Source organism: Bombyx mori, chromosome 24, assembly GCF_030269925.1.
Source record: "Bombyx mori chromosome 24, ASM3026992v2".
Taxonomy (NCBI): domain Eukaryota; kingdom Metazoa; phylum Arthropoda; class Insecta; order Lepidoptera; family Bombycidae; genus Bombyx; species Bombyx mori.
Window position 1 is genome coordinate 17988178 of NC_085130.1, and position 18890 is coordinate 18007067.

Consider the following 18890-nt stretch of genomic DNA (forward strand, 5'->3'; position numbering starts at 1 on the left):
TGGGCTGTATTTATTGGGTTTTATTAGTAAAAGAAAGTCTTTAAAAAGACATTAATATTATATGTCACCCCACACAATTTTGCTATAAATACGGTCTCCGATTTTGGAAGATCGCATTTGTCTCCGAGGAGGGTACGCGAGAGTTAATTCCGTCGGTGTTAAACTGGGGGCAGATGGCGACACCCAGGGGGATCCCTTGTCTACGGGGGGACGCGGTCTATTTTTGTTTTCATTATCCAATACCCCTCCCGCGACGTTATGACAATGTCTTCGAGTTGATTTAAACAATGCACCTTTTTTTTCTTTCCTACCTATGCTGATAGCCTTGAGAGACTATATCAGCGTTACCCTAGCGTGTAGGTGAGCTCACGGGGCTCAAACCGGAGGTGTCCGGAGGTGTCGCCAACCTGGCCCTAGCAAGAGCAGTGCTTCGCAGAGTCTACCACCGGATCGGAAACGCGACCCACTGAGAAGATCTGGCGAGAAACTCAGTGGGCTGTGTCTGAGGGTTAATTTACTTCGTCGCAGGCGACGGGTTCGACGAGAGCGATGACCGGTGCTTGTGGTACCTAAAAGCACCGTTAGTAGATCGGGAGGATCCTGACTGACGTGCTTAGGGCGAGATATAAGTCCCTTCACCTTGAGATATAATTTCTAAGGTCTCAAATTTTTTCAAAAATTCCTTAGATAAATATGTGAAAATAAGCTGAGCACTTAGATTAAAATGGTTAATATAATTCTAACTTCGTGTATTTTTTTTTATATCCAAAAACATTGTTCTCATTAAAAATATTTAATTATTTTAAGGTAATATCGCCCTTAAAACTGAGTGTAGTAAATACGAAAATTCCATAACAGTCTCACGTCACGCTCGAACGAAAAAAAGAAAAACCTCTTTAAACTAGTTTTAAAAAGCGAAGCGGTGAAGAATTACGTGAATGGGAGACATTTCATAGAATCGTCTAGAATTAAAGAGTGAACGATGTAGGCTTTATGTCTTTGGCTGTAAGGTCGTAATTATAAGACTATAATAATGAATTGGAATTGTAAGTTTGTACACTATTATGATTGTATTTTATACTTCTATAATCACAAATTTCGCCAAGACTACACTATAAAAAAATATTAATAAAGACAAACAATATTTAATCTATTCTCAATTTGACAACAGACGTCAAGAACAAAAGTTTGACAATAAATAGTAGGTATGCATGCGTGTGTGCGTCAAATACATGGTTTTTTTTTTATTGCCCTTGTAGGCAGACGAGCATACGGCCCACCTGATGGTGAGTGGTTACTGGAGCCCATAGACATCTACAACGTAAATGCGCCACCCACCTTGAGATATAAGTTCTAAGGTCTCAAGTATAGTTACAACGGCTGCCCCGCCCTTCAAACCGAAACGCATTACTGCTTCACGGCAGAAATAGGCAGGGCGGTGGTGGTACCCACCCGCGCGGACTCTTAAGAGGTCCCACCACCAGTAAAAAAAGGTTAGCATCAGGTGTACCGTGGGTACGTTTTTTTTTTTTTTGATCTCATAAGAATAAAAAATGTTACAATTCCAAGAATGTTTCTTAGAAGGTCGGTCAACAGCCTCCAGATCTCTCGGTCTCCGTGACCGAATCAAGAATGAAGCGAAAAATCGAATTACGCGCTCCGAATAGATAGAGTTATATACTTACATTTTTTTTTCTTTCAAATATAATTGAATTAAAATTACGAATTGGACACGTTTCGATTTAACGGATTAAGTTTCGGTTGCGTTGCCGGCGCGGCGTGTCGGACAGTCGTGATCGTCCGTGAGCGCCCGTGAGCGTCCGTGATCGCTAGTGAGCACAGCTCGATTGGCGGGGGGAGAATAATTAAGCTCTTAGGAATAGCCTCATAAGCTCTTAGAATTTTAAGCTCTTAGGAATATCTTCTTAAGCTCTTAGACTCTTAAGATCTTAGGAATAGCCTCTTAAGCTTTTAGACTCTTAAGATATTAGGAATAGCCTCTTAAGCTCTTAAGAATAGCCTCTTAAGCTCTCAGACTCTTACGAGGAATAGCCGGAATAGCCTCTTAGGCTAATCCAGCTTCTTAACCTCTTCGGAATAACCTCTTAAGCTAAACCAGGTACTGGGTAGGAAAATAACGAAAAAAAAAATTGGTCTCCAAACAAACGACCAAACCCGGACGCGCCATCTGCGCTGCTTATTACGAGTAAATTGAACGGCCGTCTCAAGGGGCATGTTTGGGGTTCAGAACGCCACCCTCAAGCCACCCTTACAGCTCTCAATATAAGTGGATGTTCTGGTAAAAGTATGTGTTTTTTTACCAGATAGCTCGCTGACTGCGTAACGTGAACACAAATACCTGAATGTGCGAAGTTTTTGTCTTGACTGGACGATACTAATCATTGGATCGTAATGTCTTAATAGTACCGGTGATAAGGTCCTATCTATTGCCGGAGCAGACTGGTTTATTGAGTGGTAAACGTGGTATGGGAAATGCCATAGACCATTTGATGCCTTGAGAAAGGCAAGAAACTGGTTTACTGGTGGTAGGACCTCGTGAGAGTCAGCGCGGGTAGGTATCACCACCCCGCCTATTACTGCAGTGAAGCAGTAATGCGTTTCGGTTTGAAGGGCGAGGCAGCCGTTGTAACTATACCTGAGACCTTAGAACTTATGTCTCAAGGTGGGTGGCGCATTTACGTTGTAGATGTCTATGGGTTCCAGTAATAACTTAACACTAGGTGGGCTGTGAGCTCAGCCACCAATCTAAGCAATAAAAAAAGTCTTAATATTAGCGGTCATAAGGTTCTATCTATTGTCGGAGCAGACTGGTTCTTGAATGGTAAAGGCAAACGCGGTATGGGAAATGCCATGGGCCATTTGATGCTTTGAGAAAGGCAAGAAATTGATGAGGAACCCAAAAAACCGGACTCTGTGGCGTGCAATGTGGCCCGACTATCAAAATATTTGCCCACCCCTAATCTATACGGATATTCAAGTCTCTAATTAAATACGTTATAACGTAATGCTATCGGAGCGTGATTGCTTTTTTTTCTATGCTATTTATTCAAAACGAAAATAGCTGATGTTATTTTTTTCATTCAATTAGGCCCCTAGACCTAAGATCGCAATCTCAGTTATATAGTACAAAAACTGCCTCCACCCTCCAAACTGGATCTTCATCATCATAGTCGGGTATTCTTGGCAGAGCAGTTGTGGTCATGTGGAATCTTTGTTTATGATGCCTTGACAGATGTTCTCCATAGTTCGCGAACTGAGGTTTTGGCGCATGCACTTGTGGGGTTTTGGGTAAGGTCTTTCACCTGATCAGTCCAGCGCATGGGGCTTTGTCTTTGGCATAGTTTTACCATTGACCATTACCCTGAACAACAAGTTTCTAGATAGACTCGCTAGTCGTCGTATTAATGCGTTATTTGAATTGATGCCGTTTTAATAAGATTTTATTAGCTTCAGACGTATGTATGTTAGTTAGTATGTAACGGAATCTTTGAACATGATTTTGACCCCCTTCAAACCATCGGATTAACTCGAAATTTGGTATACTTATTAAGGACCGATGACAATTCAATATTTAAAAAAATTTAGAAAAAATTAAAATTCAATTAAAAAATGAAAAATAAATATTAATATTTAAAAAAATTAACAAAATACGCTTTTATAGAAAAGCGTGGGGTGCATGGTATCAGTAGTTATAAATATTTTATGAACAGATATGAGTAGAAGGGTTATTTTGATAATATCCTGAAAAGCACCCCACGCTTTTTTTTACAATAAAATCATTTTTCTTACACCATTTTTAATTTAAATGTATTAAAATTTATTTTCTATTTTTTAGTCGGATTTTCTATAAAAGCGTATTTTGTTAGTTTTTTTTTGAACTATTATTTATTTCATCGCAGTAGTTGAGTAGGCGAACGATCTCACGACAAATCTGGTGCTTTGTGATTAATAGAGTCCTTGGACATCACATGTTTCGGTCCAAATGTCGAACCTTTATAAGTGATTGCCAACGCCATTCTATGATACCTATCTAATGTGTGTGTCGATGTAAAAAATCACCCCTTTGCTTAGAACGCTAACCGCAAATAGTGGTTTTTCTCTCCTTATCGATCCTAATTGTTATTGTATAGCGTGCGAGCAGGACGCGAGCAGTACGTGTACTTACTGTTTCTAGGCAGCGATGTGGAACTCCTCGTCACGGCTATGACCTGTTCCAGGCTAGTAAATAGCTTTTTTAGGGGACGATATAAGCGTTTGGTATGAGAGTAACTCTTACTAGTTTCGGATAGTCATAGCTTCGACCTCAAGCGTCGTATCGCTTGGGTCACCTGAAACCCAAACGCATTCCAACGCGAAGTAAACAAAGCCAGAAGCGCATGTTAACGTCTCAACATATGCTCCTATGAAAACAAATGCAACAGCTAAAAATAAAGTTTGATATAGTGTTGATAATATTAAACATTAATGAAGCACCTACAGACACAGCCCACTGAGTTTCTCAGCGGGTCGCGTTTCCGATCCGGTGGTAGATTCTGCGAAGCACTGCTCTTGCTAGGGCCAGTGTTAGCAACGCACCCGGTTTGAGCCCCGTGAGCTCACCTACACGTCAAGAAGAAGCTGATATAGCCTCTCAAGGCTATCAGCATAGGTAGGAGAAAAAAAAATGCAATGAAAACTTCTTTAGCATCGTTGTGATTCCGATGAAACAAAAAAGCGACAGTAAAAAGAGACACATAGATTCATAAGATTTAGCGTGGGAGAAAATGAGATAGAAAGCATTATACGGTGTTTCTTATATTCGTGGTTCTCTTTGCACTCTGCTTCATCTATACTTCTATACTAGTCTATACTAGTATTATAAAGAGGAAAGATTTGTTTGTTTGTTTGTATTGAATAGGCTCCGAAACTACTGAACCGATTTGAAAAATTCTTTCACTGTTTGGAAGCTACACTATTACCGAGTGACATAGGCTATGATCTTTTTTGAAAATAATTAGGGATCCTTACTAAAACTCCAATAATGTAACCCGAGGTATAAAAAAATGACCTAAAATATTCTTTACATCGCGTGCCCTGCAAAAACTATTGACGATAGAATAAAATAATATAGGTACTACGACTTTGTAGAACACATTATTATTTACAAAAAGTGTCGCGACAGCATATGTCTAACTATTATAGTTATGCCGCAATAAGTGTTCTTTTATTTAAAAAAATAAAACGACGTCAAATATCGTTGAAATTTTTGTTAGAGACCCGAGTGGAGCCGGAGCGGGCTGCTAGTACTTAATATTCGTACTTAATTTACATTCTGAAGTAATTATCAAACTTAGTATCACTATGATAATTACTAAAACCTACCATTGAAGACATGAGTGGATGAGCAGGTAAGTACCATTTTTAAGGTTTTTGAGAGTTTTTATATTGTTATGAAGGTGTTATGTGCCTATAAACCATATTAGATCTAAAAGCTCCGGATTTAAAGGCTATTTCTAGAAATTGCATGTGATGAAGGGAGTTGTGTACGAAGAAAAGGTACAAGTAAGAATAGTTTCTCGTTTGCCCGTTTTCTCAAAATTAATAAATTGTATCATATCCCCTTCATCCACTTGTGTCTTCAATTGTCCTCTTCCGAAATTTTATTTTCGTCTCAATATCTTGAAGCTAAAATTTTTGAAAGTTTCACTTTTATCCCGTGTGAATTGCAAACATGTTACTTTTTGGAGCTTTGGAGCTTTTGGAGCTTTTTGAGTTTTCGGTCGTGTCAGTGTCATTGTTGATGTCCATGAACAACAACAAACAACATTCGGTTAATAAAGTAAGTGTGATATGAAAAGAAAATTTCGTTCGAAATACTAGGGCGACATAATATCAAAGAACTTAATCCTGGCATTCGAACAATGGGTTCTTTATTAGAGAAATCCCCTTGAGATATTCAACGCATTATCACAGAATATGTATAAGGGGCGGATTGTAAATAAATAGTATATTAAAAGCGGGGGTGGTTTTATAGGTATTTGGGGCGTTCGTCTCGCTTCAGTTACCAGGGTCGCATAAGCTTTAGGGGATTCGAGACGCGACGAAACGTTTTGAAGGCCGTCAGGAATTTTATTTTCGGATTCTAGAATAATCGATTATAACAGCGAATCGAATGACGATTTGTTTGATGTTTCGCTTACCGCGTGTCGTTACGTAACTCTAAATCTAGACTAGATCAACATTGACGTCACGGGCACTAAACTTAGCTTAGGGTCAGCACCAGGAAGAGAGTCTGACGTAAAACATGACATTTCACATTCGTCCATTGCATGTACTCGTCGCCGCTAATGATGCGATGTTCTTTTATTTGGCCGGGTTATTTTCTTTGTGGACTTGGACAACTCCTTCGATGTATGACTGCCTGGTACTTTTGTGTTAACGTTTTTCATTGGCTTATCAATAACGGTGCAATATGCCTGTACCCTTATCAGTTTTTGTGTAACTTGTCATCGGATGTGGTTGTTCCTGAAATCCGGCAGGCTTGCAACCCATCTGTTATTAAGCGGGGCTGCTTATCTATAACGCTACTATGAATACTGCCGCGATGATATTTTTTTTAAATCTAGATTGAGAGGTGATAATATAATAATGCTTCGTCTAGCACTGAGGGTCTAGTAGGAGCCCATGGACATCAGAACTTAAACCATAAAATTCATCTTGAGATATGAGATATTTTTAAAGCATAATTTACTGGTGGTAGGACCTCTTTCCTATTTCTGCCGTGAAGCAGTAATGCGTTTCGGTTTGAAGGGTGGGACAGCCGTTGTAACTATACTTGAGAATTTGAACTTATATCTCAAGGTGGATGGCGCATTTATGTTGTAGATGTCTATGGGCTCCAGTAACCACTCAACACCAGGTGGGCTGTGAGCTCGTACACCCATCTAAGCAATAAAAAAAACGGCTACGGCTTATCAACTTTTTAAATATAACTTACCTATTTCAAGATAAGTTTAATTAAGAAAAGAAAAACAACTCAATATGTTCTACTTATTTCGGTAAATTCAGGGGTCGTCGGAGCCAGGTGTCTCCTTAAATCGAGGGTGGCCCCCGTTTCTGTAACGAGAGGGCGCGTCATTTCCGGCGGAAGTGCAGATCGGATTTTACGATTGTTCTCGTTTCAAAATCGGAAGTAAATTGACAAAAAAAGAAAGAAAAGAAAACCGATTTATTTATCTATATTTCAATCGGTAATCGGACACCAATAATGACAGTTCAAAAATTAGTTAATAGGTAGCTAGCTATCTTAATCTATATATTACATAATACCTGAAGCAAAAACTTTGTATCTCTTTTTAACAAAATTGCGCGGATTGATGGGTAACAATTCTTCCACACTTAAGAGGAGTGCAGATGCCAATATTTTTAAAAATATTATGCATTAAAAATACATTATACATTGACATATTATCTATATATTAATACGTGTAGCAAAAACTTTGTATCCCTTTTTACGAAAATTGCGCGGACGGAGGAGTATCAAATTTTCCACACTTATAGAGAATATAGAGAAGAAGTGCACAATGCTAATATTTTTTAAAAGTAATGCATAAAAGTTACATTAAATCAATAAAGAAAACATTACACACACTATATACCGGCTTGTATTTGACGCACACACGCATGCATACTATTTATTGTCAAACATTTGTTCTTGACGTCTGTTGTCAAATTGAGAATAGATTAAATATTGTTTGTCTTTGTTAATATTTTTTATAGTGTAGTCTTGGCGAAATTTGTGATTATAGAAGTATAAAATACAACCATAATAGTGTACAAACTTACAATTCCAATTAATTAAGTCGAATTTCGACTACTACGGGACATCTGGTAGTAGGTAAATCAATAAAAAAAAATTACTTACACTAACATAATATATTTGACACACACGCCGCATATATTCTTTTGTTTATTGCTTAAAGTAGTGGTCAAATCGAGAATAGATTAATATTATTTGACAATAGTATAGTCTTGGAGAAATCTGTGATTATAGAAGTATAATAATAGTCTTCGACAATAGAACCATAATAATGTTCAAACTTATAATTTCAATTAATTATAGTCGAATTTCGATCACCGAGCGACTACTAGTCATTGTAAATGTCGTAACCGGGTTTTTCCGCTATGATAAAAACGCCAGTATCTTCCCTGGTTCGTGACGTACGTACATACAGAGTTATATTACAGATTAGAGAAGGCTAGGACCTACAACATATCCGAGGGAAACGCAACGCGTGTTTCTAAAGTACATTTTTATCTCAGACACAGCCCACTGACTTTCTCGCCGGATCTTCTCAGTGGGTCGCGTTTCCGATCCGGTGGTAGATTCTGCGAAGCACGGCTCTTGCTAGGGCTAGTGTTAGCAACGTCGTCATGTTTGAGCCCCGTGAGCTCACCTACTAGTTAAGGTTTTTTTTTATTTATTTTTATTGCCTTTGTAGGTAGACGAGCATACGGTCCACCTGATGGTGAGTGGTTACCGTCGCCCATGGACTTCAGCAATGCCAGGGGCAGAGCCAAGCCGCTGCCTACCAAAAAATAGCTTCAGGTTCCGCTGAAATAGCCTCTCAAGGCTATCAGCTTAGGTAGGAAAAAAAAAAAAATTAGTATCGAAGCGAATCAAACCGCGCGGCACGTTTAGTTGTTCTAATGTTTTGTTATTTCGTGGTTAAGTACAGAAACGTGTCGTTCGAATGGGGGAGTTCAAATGAGCGCACGTGCTCACGCTTCCGCCCGTGACGGAAGACGGGAAGTCGTTCAACATCCCTAGTAATTCCGTTCAAGCGCCATTCGTAAAATGTACCGTGTTGACTTCCTTAACGTTCTGTCGCCCTGGTACTTTGAACGGGAATTTTGAAAATAATTATAATTTTTTTTTATTGCTTACATGGGTGAACGAGCTCACAGCCCATCAGGTGCTAAGTGGTTACTGGAGCCCGTAGACATGTTACAACGTAAATGCGCCATCCACCTTGAGATATAAGTTCTAAGGTCTATAGTCTATAGTTACAACGGCTGCCTCACCCTTCAAACCGAAACGCATTACTGCTTCAGGGCAGAAATAGGCAGGGTGGTGGTACCTACCCGCGCGGACTCACAAGAGGTCCTACCACCAGTAAACCGTGTTGACTTCCTTAACATTCTGTCGCCCTGGTACTTTGAAGTGGAATTCCGAATATAAATAATTAATATCGAAATTAAAATTTTTTTTGCCTAATTATTAGTTTGGTGGTGGTGGTAGGATTGTGAATCAGCACCACCAGCATCATCTGGTAGTCACCAGCAGTAGCTACCATCACCCTGACTGTTTCCGCCGCGTAGTAGTAATCCATTTCGGTTGGAAGGCCGGGGCAGCCGTTGTACTGTAAAAACTGAGACCATAGAATTCGTGTCTGAGTCTGGCGGTCCGTTGTTGATGTCCACGGGCCCCGGAAACCTCTTATTACGAAGTGGGTTAAGTATAAAGTTAAGGGCAAAGTAGTAATGCAGTTAGTAAATACGATATTTATTTAGTTGCATCAACAAAGTGATTGTCAATACAAAACATCGACTTTATACTGTCGATACATATTAATAAAATTGGAGTGTCTGTTTGTAATATTGAAATTACCGCTTTTTACTACATGCATATGAATATGTACACGGTACATACACAAAATTTTTTTTTTTTACAATTTTAGTTGAATTCCAATTTTTTTTATTTTTTTTAAATATTACATTGTATCATCGGTCCTTAACAAGTATACCAAATTTCGAGTTAATCCGACGTTTTGAAGGGGGTCAAAATCATGTTCAAAGATTCCGTTACATACTAACATACATACGTCTGAAGCTAATAAAGGCGTATCAAAAGAGAATATATAACTAAAACTCGATCACATTTATTTGATTATGTATAAACGAAGATTTATATTTCTAAGCGGCTAGTTCTGATAAGCGCTCGAACGCAAGCTGACGTCAATGCATCTGCTCGCCAGGTGTTGTCTTGTGTGCGAGGGGAGCTATTGTGTGCTCACGTATATACATACATACATGATATTTTTCTCCTACATAATAATATGCTGATAGCCTTGAGAGGCTATATTAGCGTTACCCTAGCGTGTAGATGAGCTCACCGGGCTCAAACCGGAGGTATTGCTAACACTGGTACTACTAGCAAGAGCAGCGCTTCGCAGAATTTACCACCGGATCGGAAACGCGACCCCCTGAGAAGATCCGGCGAAAAACTCAGTGGACTTTTTCTGTGGGTTAGTTCATTCGTCGAGCCCTTCGTCGCAAGCGACGGGTTCGACCAGAACGGTGACCGGTGCTTGAAGTACCTAGAAGCACCGTCAGTGGATCGGGAGGATCCGAGATGACGTGTTTTGGGCGACGTCGACTGCTTTCCATTCTGTCCGCAGGATCGGGAATGTAGTTAACGGCGGCCACGATGAGAGGGTTCTCGTGTCGTGACCCTTTGTCGAAGTGACAAACAACCACATTTCGTATATCTGCTGTGAAGCAGTCCAGGGTTCCGACTTGAAGAGGGAGAGGATAGTTATATAATTCTAGGCTTTGAAGATCACTTAAGATCAAACGGGCCAAGATCTTGTCAATAAACGTAAAATAATCGGTAGAAAAGTACTAGGATACTATGATATGCAAAGAAGTGGAGCTAACTTCATTAGTCAAAGTACTTCAAGTACCGCAACTGAAGTACCAGGGTACTATGACATATGGAGAAGTGTTCGACGGGAACGGTCAATGATATATCCTGAATAATATCCCTAATTACTATTTGAGGAGTCGCGAAATACGAACAAGGATTTTATGCCTTTGAGGTCTAGATGAGACGTCATCGCAGAAGCCAGCCGTCTTCCTACCGGAGTTGTAGTTTCCCCGTAAAAAAGGAGTGTTATTTTTCCAGTAACATTCTAGTTGATTACAGAAAATCAATTGTTCTCATGAAAAATGTTAATCATTAAATTACCGATGTTTTTAATAAGATATCTTTGACGTTTGCTTGTCCTTAAATGATCGTCATCATTGGCTTTATTAAAACAGATAAATTGGCTTAATTTTTTTTTAATATACTCTTGTGTTCGTACACAAAAAACCGTTTTGGTTTTTATTGATAATCTCAAAACACTTCTAATTGTAAATTAAAGCATGAAGATAGTTATGATTTGATCATGCGATGCTTTACATTGTTTTCCGAAAGTGTTTAATAAATACACTATTAAATTATAATACAACACAATAATGTACATAATTTTCCTATTACTCTGTACTATGTCTTCTTTTCTGTGTGTACATAAATAAATAAATAAATAAAATATTTAGTTTATTATATGAACGGGTGACATTGACAGAAGAGTGACAGGAGTATAATGTCATAGGTTTTTTTTTAGGCAAACGTCTCCGTTCAATGCCAGTAACGATTATTTACACCTTACATATCAAAAAAAAAAAAATTATTGCCCTTGTAGGCAGAGGAGCACACGGCCCACCTGATGGCGATTGGTTACCGTCGCCCATGGACTTCAGCAATGCCAGGGGCAGAGGCAAGCCGCTGCCTACCGCATATATTTAAACTAGAAAGTTTATTTTTTTTTTGTCATTTGTCACCAGCGCCCAGGACCTCGTGCACGGGCGGTGCTCCCAACAACCTCCCGCCGCTGACCTTCCACAGCGTCCACGGAGAGAACATCAGGGTGTCTAGGGACGGGCTCACCGCGAGACGGGTGGAGTCCTTCTGCAAGGGAGTCGCCTTCTCCGCGAGGCCTGTTAGAGTTAACGAGAAGGTAAGAGAAGGTCAGAGACGTTAGCAACGTGAGTACCTTCACAGACTTTGACCCGAGGGCTAAACCTCAATCTAATGAGAACGCGTTTGCGACAGAAAGTTTTATTTTGCTTAGATGGGTGGACGAGCTCACGACCCATCTGGTGGTAAGTGGTTACCGGAGTCCATAGATATAATAACGTTAATGCTGCCGTACGAAGCGACTCGACCACGTGTTCGGTATTGCCGATGTCCGTGAGCAATTGTTCAGCTAATAAAAGTTAGTACAGTCCCCTGCGTTAAATGCTGCACATCGACTTTTTTTGTATAGAGACAATCGGCTAATTTCAACTTCGCGTACACTTCGACAACGACTGAGAAACTTCGCATCGGGGTTTACGACCAAATGCCCATTGACCATTGATAACCATTTCTTGAGAGGATTTCGTTTGTTTTGTTTCCAGGTGTGCATTCGCTTCGTAGAGATATCGAACAGCTGGAGCGGGGTGATCCGATTCGGCTTCACCTCGCACGATCCCGCGACCCTGGCCCACGCTCTGCCCAAATACGCGTGTCCCGACCTCACAAACAAACCGGGCAACTGGGCGAAAGCTTTAGGCGAAAGGTTCTGCGAAACGGACAACGTGCTACACTATTACGTGAATTCAACTGGCGATGTGCACTTTGGGGTTAACGGCGAAGACCGGGGGCTGTTCTTTTCCGGAGTGGACACCAGGAGTCCCCTGTGGGCGCTGGTGGACGTTTACGGAAACTGCACAGCCGTCCAGTTCGCCGATCCCAGGGTGCCGAGCCAGAGGCGGTCGAACCACAGCCCCGCAGACGAAGACAGACTGGTGTCCGGCGTCAGAGCGATGACCGTAGAGGACCTGCCTCCGCCCAGATACCAGAATCCACTGGCGCCGCTAAGCTTGCACAGAACGAAGGGCCGGAACGTTCAGGTGGTCAATGATAGGGGTATCGCCGCTAGAACCGAAGCCGAATTCTGTCAGGGATACGTGTTCACGGCGCGACCCATGCGTCCGGGGCAGACCATAGTCGTTCAGATCCTGGCCACGGAGACAGCGTACGCCGGCAGCCTGGCCATAGGACTCACGTCCTGCGATCCTGGGACTCTGAGGCCATGCGATTTGCCCGACGATGCGGAGTTGTTGTTAGATCGACCGGAATACTGGGTCGTGAGGAGGGACGCAGCTAACGGCCTCAGGAGAGGAGACGAGCTGGCCGTCACGCTGACCCTGGACGGAGAGGTGAGGGTCAGCAGGAACGGCTCGAATCCGGTGACGGTGATGCACGTCGACCATACGTTAAGGCTATGGGCTTTCGTGGATGTATACGGCGCGACACAGAAAGTCAGGATGCTGAGTACGCAGACGGTGGCGCAGACCCCTCCCCCGCAGCTGAGGGTGGTGGCGGGGGCGGGTAGCGCGGGGGGCGCGGTGCTCGTCGTCAGCCTGCCCCCGCAAGCCGGGGGACACCAGGTCAACCAACAGGGGCTCACTCTGGCCAGCGCACATTATATCGAGGTAAGCAAACGTCATTTCTATTTACTTAGGGACCTATTGGTAGTCACATGTAACTTGATATTATAGTTCCAATGAAAATTAGTTGGGTATTAAAATATGTACATAAATGTGTGCAATTTACACCTGGTAGAAGAGAAACCTTCAATAATGTTGGCTTCAAGACAACGAGATGAATGTAAAATTTCGGGAAGATGATAATTTTAGGTTTCAGTAATGATCTCATAGTGATACAAAGTTTGATAATTATGTATTTTACATGTTATTCATATATATTACTTAGGTTTTAATCAGAATGTATTAAGTACAAATATTAGGTACGAAGCAGAGCAGAAACAGAACCACGAATAATAAAAAACACTATATAAATAATGCTTCCTATCTTATTTCCTCCCACGTTAAATCTTATGAATCTATGTGTCTGTCTCTTTCTACTACTGAAATTTTGGGTTCTCTCGTTTCCAGCCGATCCAGGCGACGTCTCAGATCTGTCTGACCGGCCTCCAGCCCCTCGCTCAGCCGTCCACCTGCGCCCAGCAGTTCCAGTCCCGTCCCCGGAACGAGGTTCAGTGCTCCTCCACCCAGAATAGCACCAACGAACAGGTCCAGATGCCGAACGGCCACCCGGAGCCTCTGAGGCTGGTGGAACGGCTGCCCTCGACCAGCCGCCAGCACCAGCCCGTGTACTCCGTCATCGGCGAGGGTCCGACGGGCGCCGAATGCTCTATATGCTACGAGAACCCAATAGATAGCGTGCTGTACATGTGCGGGCACATGTGTATGTGTTATCGGTGCGCGGTGCAGCAGTGGAGGGGGAAGGGCGGGGGTCAATGCCCCCTGTGCAGGGCGCAGATCAAAGACGTCATCCGCACGTACAAGTCGTGATCGCGCGTCCGTCGCCCCCGTTCGATAGATGGCGGTGTTGTCGAAACCCCCGGTGCGGTTGTCGCGGCGTTTTGGATTGTCGGTCCGTGGACAGCTCGAGACCACGCCAGAGCCGCCGAAGCCGCGAACCTTCACGAATGCTCATACCAAATAGCGTTACGGTAAAAATTTTTTTTAAGTCCCAATAACGAAAATTAAAAAAATAGCAAAAACAAAATCAACAAAAAAAACAACCCAGATCTGTAAATATTAATTAATATCAATAAGCCTTCTCTTCATTAATATATATTTATTATGTAAGTGTTATTTAAGATGATGATTGAGCGATGTGATATGATGATGTTGTCGGGTTAGTTTGATTTAATGTTTTAGTGTAACGGGAGAATAATGGCGGCGATACGTTCGATTCGAACACTAAATTTGACAGCTGTCAAATTGATAGCCGTCAGTTTGACAGCTGTCACTCGACGGTGACTTTCCAGTTTCGAAAAGGTTTTCGTACTTCCACTATCCTACGACGGACAACAACTAATAATTTTAGGGCGAAACGTAATCAGTCATTATGAATTATCGATTTAAGGACTAATTTTTGCAATCAGACAATTATGTTATATGACATTAGGAGGGATGTGAACAGTGTTGCTCGTTGATATCGTCCCTAGTCTCTTCGTATGTGTTGAGACGCTCGCAACGAGACCGAGGCTTTATCAGCGATACAGTACCTGTCGAGAAATGCCGCACCTCGACTTTTCGTAATCGGCTAATGTCGGCTTCGTAGAGCTCTGTCTCTGTCGCGCAAAACACTAGCAGTCCAATCGTCACGTGAGCAGTGTGCGACAGAGATAACGCTTTACGAAACCGACCCTCTCTTACTAAAGACCGAAGTGCGGTATTTATCGCCGGGTACTGTACAAGAGAAACGAAGGTACGCGCTGAGAACTAACCGGGAAATCTTTGAAACCGGCCGCACAATACTAACGTATGATAGATATTCGTTTCACTATCGCGATTATGAATAAAACATTCCCTAAGTTGACTTTATCGATTTGAAGTTGGACTGAAACGTTTTTGACAACGCGTGACAGCTGTCAGATTGACAAGCAGAGAGCATTAACTTAGAGTGAGTTGATTCAGAGAGTCAGATTGAGTTGAGAATTCCAGTTAGACCCTAGTAAGAAATTAGGAATCGTAACATAAATATGTTTAACGTTTATTAGAAATCGATTGACATTGCCAATAACAACAATAATAATAATAGCGCGGCCCTGAATTAAATTAATATCTTCTAAATTGACATGTGTATAAATAAAAATTATTAAGTAATATATTAATATGCGTAATTTAATTTGAATTTTTAAAATGTTTGACGCAAGATGGCGGATTTTGGTCTTGTCGGCGGGAAAGTTTGACGGATAATGTGTGACCATGTGCAAAGAAAATAAAAATTTAAAACTGACTTATAAAGACTCTTTAAAATAAATGGACGAATACTTTTATTATTATTTCTTAATAATTTAATCGAAAGAGTAACTAATAATAATAAAATTAATACGTACTTACTAAAACGCGAGGCTGTCTGTATATGACTTAGGTGTTGCTAGAGGATTAATTAGGTGTTGCTAGACTGAACAAGATGCCGCGGTTTCGAGGATATTCTATTAAATGCGAACCGAATTTTTCCGAGCGATTTGATTTTAGTGCTTCAAGTGTGACGTCGGGTCAGTCAGTGACGTCACGATCTAAACTCACCCCCTCTTCTTTTTTTATTTACGAATTAACTTTTACTATATTACTGCTTCTTCATTGTTCCCTCACTGCTAAGGATAGTGACCACGTGTGACTTTCCTCCACGGTGTTCGATCATGGGTGGGATGGACCGTATAGTATCGACTACCACCAACCGCGTCCTCAACCAGATCTGACCTCTGCCTGGTGTTCCACCCACGGCGCCTGACCTTTGACGTCCATTAGTGAGTGGCGGCTGGGGCATGTTGACGCCCCTGCCCCCCAACGCCCCTCCCCCCGCTACGCCACTATAGCCCCTTTACCGATTAAGCATAAAAACCAGTTCCTATTAATGTCTCTTGTCGATTTTCACGGTCGATCTCCGGCTTAGCGTTGACACTGCGGTAGACCGCGAGCTACCGGCTCTGTGTTGCCGTTGCTAAATCGGTGAGATATCGATTTTGTTTTGAAAACGTACGTAAAATCGATACGACACATTCTCTCCAATTCACACAACACTAGTTACCTTAGTTGATTCTCAGTGATCCGATTTAATATTAAAAAGTAGCGGATGTCAGATTTTTTAACTCATTTTCTTTCTGTCTTTTGTTTTATTTCTTGTAATTTTCCACATGTCTTCTCTCTAGACTTTCTATTACAAAAAAATAAATATTATATTATTATCCTTTTCATCTTTCACGAGTCCTGTGTTACTCAAGTTGACATTTTCAAGGAGAATCATTTCATATGGGGGAAAAGTTGAAAAAGTTTCCAGCCAGTGTATGCTATAAATAACAGTTCAAAAGGACTTTTTGGCGGGAACGCGATGAGTTAAGTTGTGTGATTTGTTTTATTTTGTTTATTTAGTGTTTCTTTAGGTTTAAATGCGTAATAACGGTGGTTTATTAACTGTTTAGAATCTGTGAAAGTGCACAAATGTGGGAAAATGAAACAAAGCCACTGGACGTAACTTCTCGGGATCCTACAAAAAGTCCACTGAAAAAGTCTCAGTAAATGACCACCAATTTTTTGAGATTATATTATCACATCTCATTTCATTTAATTTCACTACATCATGGTTTTCATAAAAAAATAAATAAGACTTGACCTAAAGGTCTTAGTTACTAGGTCCTAAAATCCCTTAAAAAAATGATGCGTGGACCTGGAACTAGGGAGGGGGGGGGGTGAGGGAGAGATGGGGGAGCCTTGAGCGGGGTTCGTCGGATTAGTGAGATCCTACCATCATAATACCATCGAATTATATTCTAAATATTATAGGTACATATCAATTTTGAATGTAGATTAAAACAGATGTCACAACTAATTGAGTTAATTCGTTTTGAACTTATTTCTTCATCGCTTCGATTTGACGCGTACTTCAAAGATAATCGTTTGAATTTATAAAAAATTATGATTTTTAATAACAATAATTGTATATAGACATGCTTTAACAAAAACCGACTTCAAATAGAAAAAAAAAGATATTCCAAAATAAATTAATATACACTAAAAACAATAATCATCGGAATCGGTTGGCGTGATATTGAGTTATTTAGTTATTCATCTGTTTGTCGCGCACGTACCTAATGCAAATCTAAGACATATATGGTTTTCTCATGGTTACCATTATCTAACTCCATTTCTAATGTTTTAAATAAAATTTTATGAATGTTTTGAATTAACACGAAGCTTGGGCGGGAAATTGTTATGTTTTATTTCGAAAATTATCATCAACAATCAAATTCTTCGCGAACCGTATTGCTTTATGTACGTGCAGAAGTAAAAACGAATTAAAAACAATTTTATTACATATTGATTTAGTTTCTTGTTAAAATGTAAATCTATAAAATCAAAATGTTAATAATTTATTTTTTCACAAGATGGCGTCGTTTCAAAATATGTCAAACCTCCCGTGTCATTGAACTGAGCGAAACGATTCGATAAATACACATCTCTAAAGTAACGGTCAAGTGAAATACGATATTAAGTTAAAGGTTTTAAGGTTGATTGTTGATCGAAATTAAATGTAACATACGACTTTTCGGTTCGGGTTTCGTGTTGATCGTACATTTTTTTTTAAATAAAGAACGTCATTATCTAGTCTTTAGTAATTTATTTAAATTAATCTTTTTTTTTGTTTGTTTTCTAATTATCACGAGAGTCGAGACGGTATTTTGTAAGCGATGTCGGAGAAATAGGTTAAGTGTAAAAATAAACAAAAATAAAAATGGTTATGAAAAATGTATAAATTTATTTTATTTTGCAAACCTTTTCTTATTTTTTTTTTTTTGATTGCTTAGCTGAGTGGACGAGCTCACAGCTCACCTGGTGTTGAGTGGTTACTGGAGCCCATAGACATCTACAACGTAAATGCGCCACCCACCTTGATGTATGAGTTCTAAGGTCAGTATAGTTACAACGGCTGCCCCGCCCTTCAAACCGAAACTCATTACTGCTTCACGGCAGAAATAGGGTGGTGGTGGTGACTCACAAGAGGTCCTACCACCAGTAAAAGTTAAATGTGTGTGAATGGTTAAGTCTCTTCAGGATCATACCGTTAATGTTGGCTTATTGACAGTTTTGTATCTATGAACTTGCACCAGTGGGGGGAAATGGAACAGACTTACCGGACTTAACGTTTCTCGTTTTTACCATCACACCGCCCGCCACCGGAGTAGAGTTCATCCATACTACCTGGAGCCACTGCGTTCATCCACAGTGAGTTTCCAGAGATCTTTCTTGACACGTACCATCCGGCTTTGGAATGCGCTCCCCTCCACGGTGTTTCCCGAGCGCTATGACTTGTCCTTCTTCAAACGAGGCTTGTGGAGAGTACTTAACGGTAGGCAGAAGGCTTCCAGGTGAAATCTCTTTGAATTCATAATGTCCTAGTACTTTATCTAGACTAGTAGACAGCT

At 40.7% G+C, this 18890-nt stretch overlaps 2 protein-coding genes across 3 annotated transcripts in view; both read left to right on the forward strand.

The window, feature by feature from the left end:
* LOC101738743 (protein neuralized) overlaps nucleotides 1–18221 on the forward strand; it is a 53238-nt gene extending 35017 nt beyond the window's left edge. For both annotated transcript variants that reach the window (XM_038020136.2, XM_038020135.2), the window contains exons 2-4: nucleotides 11671–11843; nucleotides 12286–13365; nucleotides 13828–18221. In XM_038020136.2, coding sequence (XP_037876064.1) covers nucleotides 11671–11843; nucleotides 12286–13365; nucleotides 13828–14247 — 1673 coding nt within the window. In that variant the 3' untranslated portion in view covers nucleotides 14248–18221. The remainder of the gene's footprint in view (nucleotides 1–11670; nucleotides 11844–12285; nucleotides 13366–13827) is intronic.
* LOC101741520 (uncharacterized) overlaps nucleotides 1–18890 on the forward strand; it is a 215540-nt gene that overhangs the window by 74082 nt on the left and 122568 nt on the right. The gene's annotated exons all lie outside the window — the stretch shown is intronic.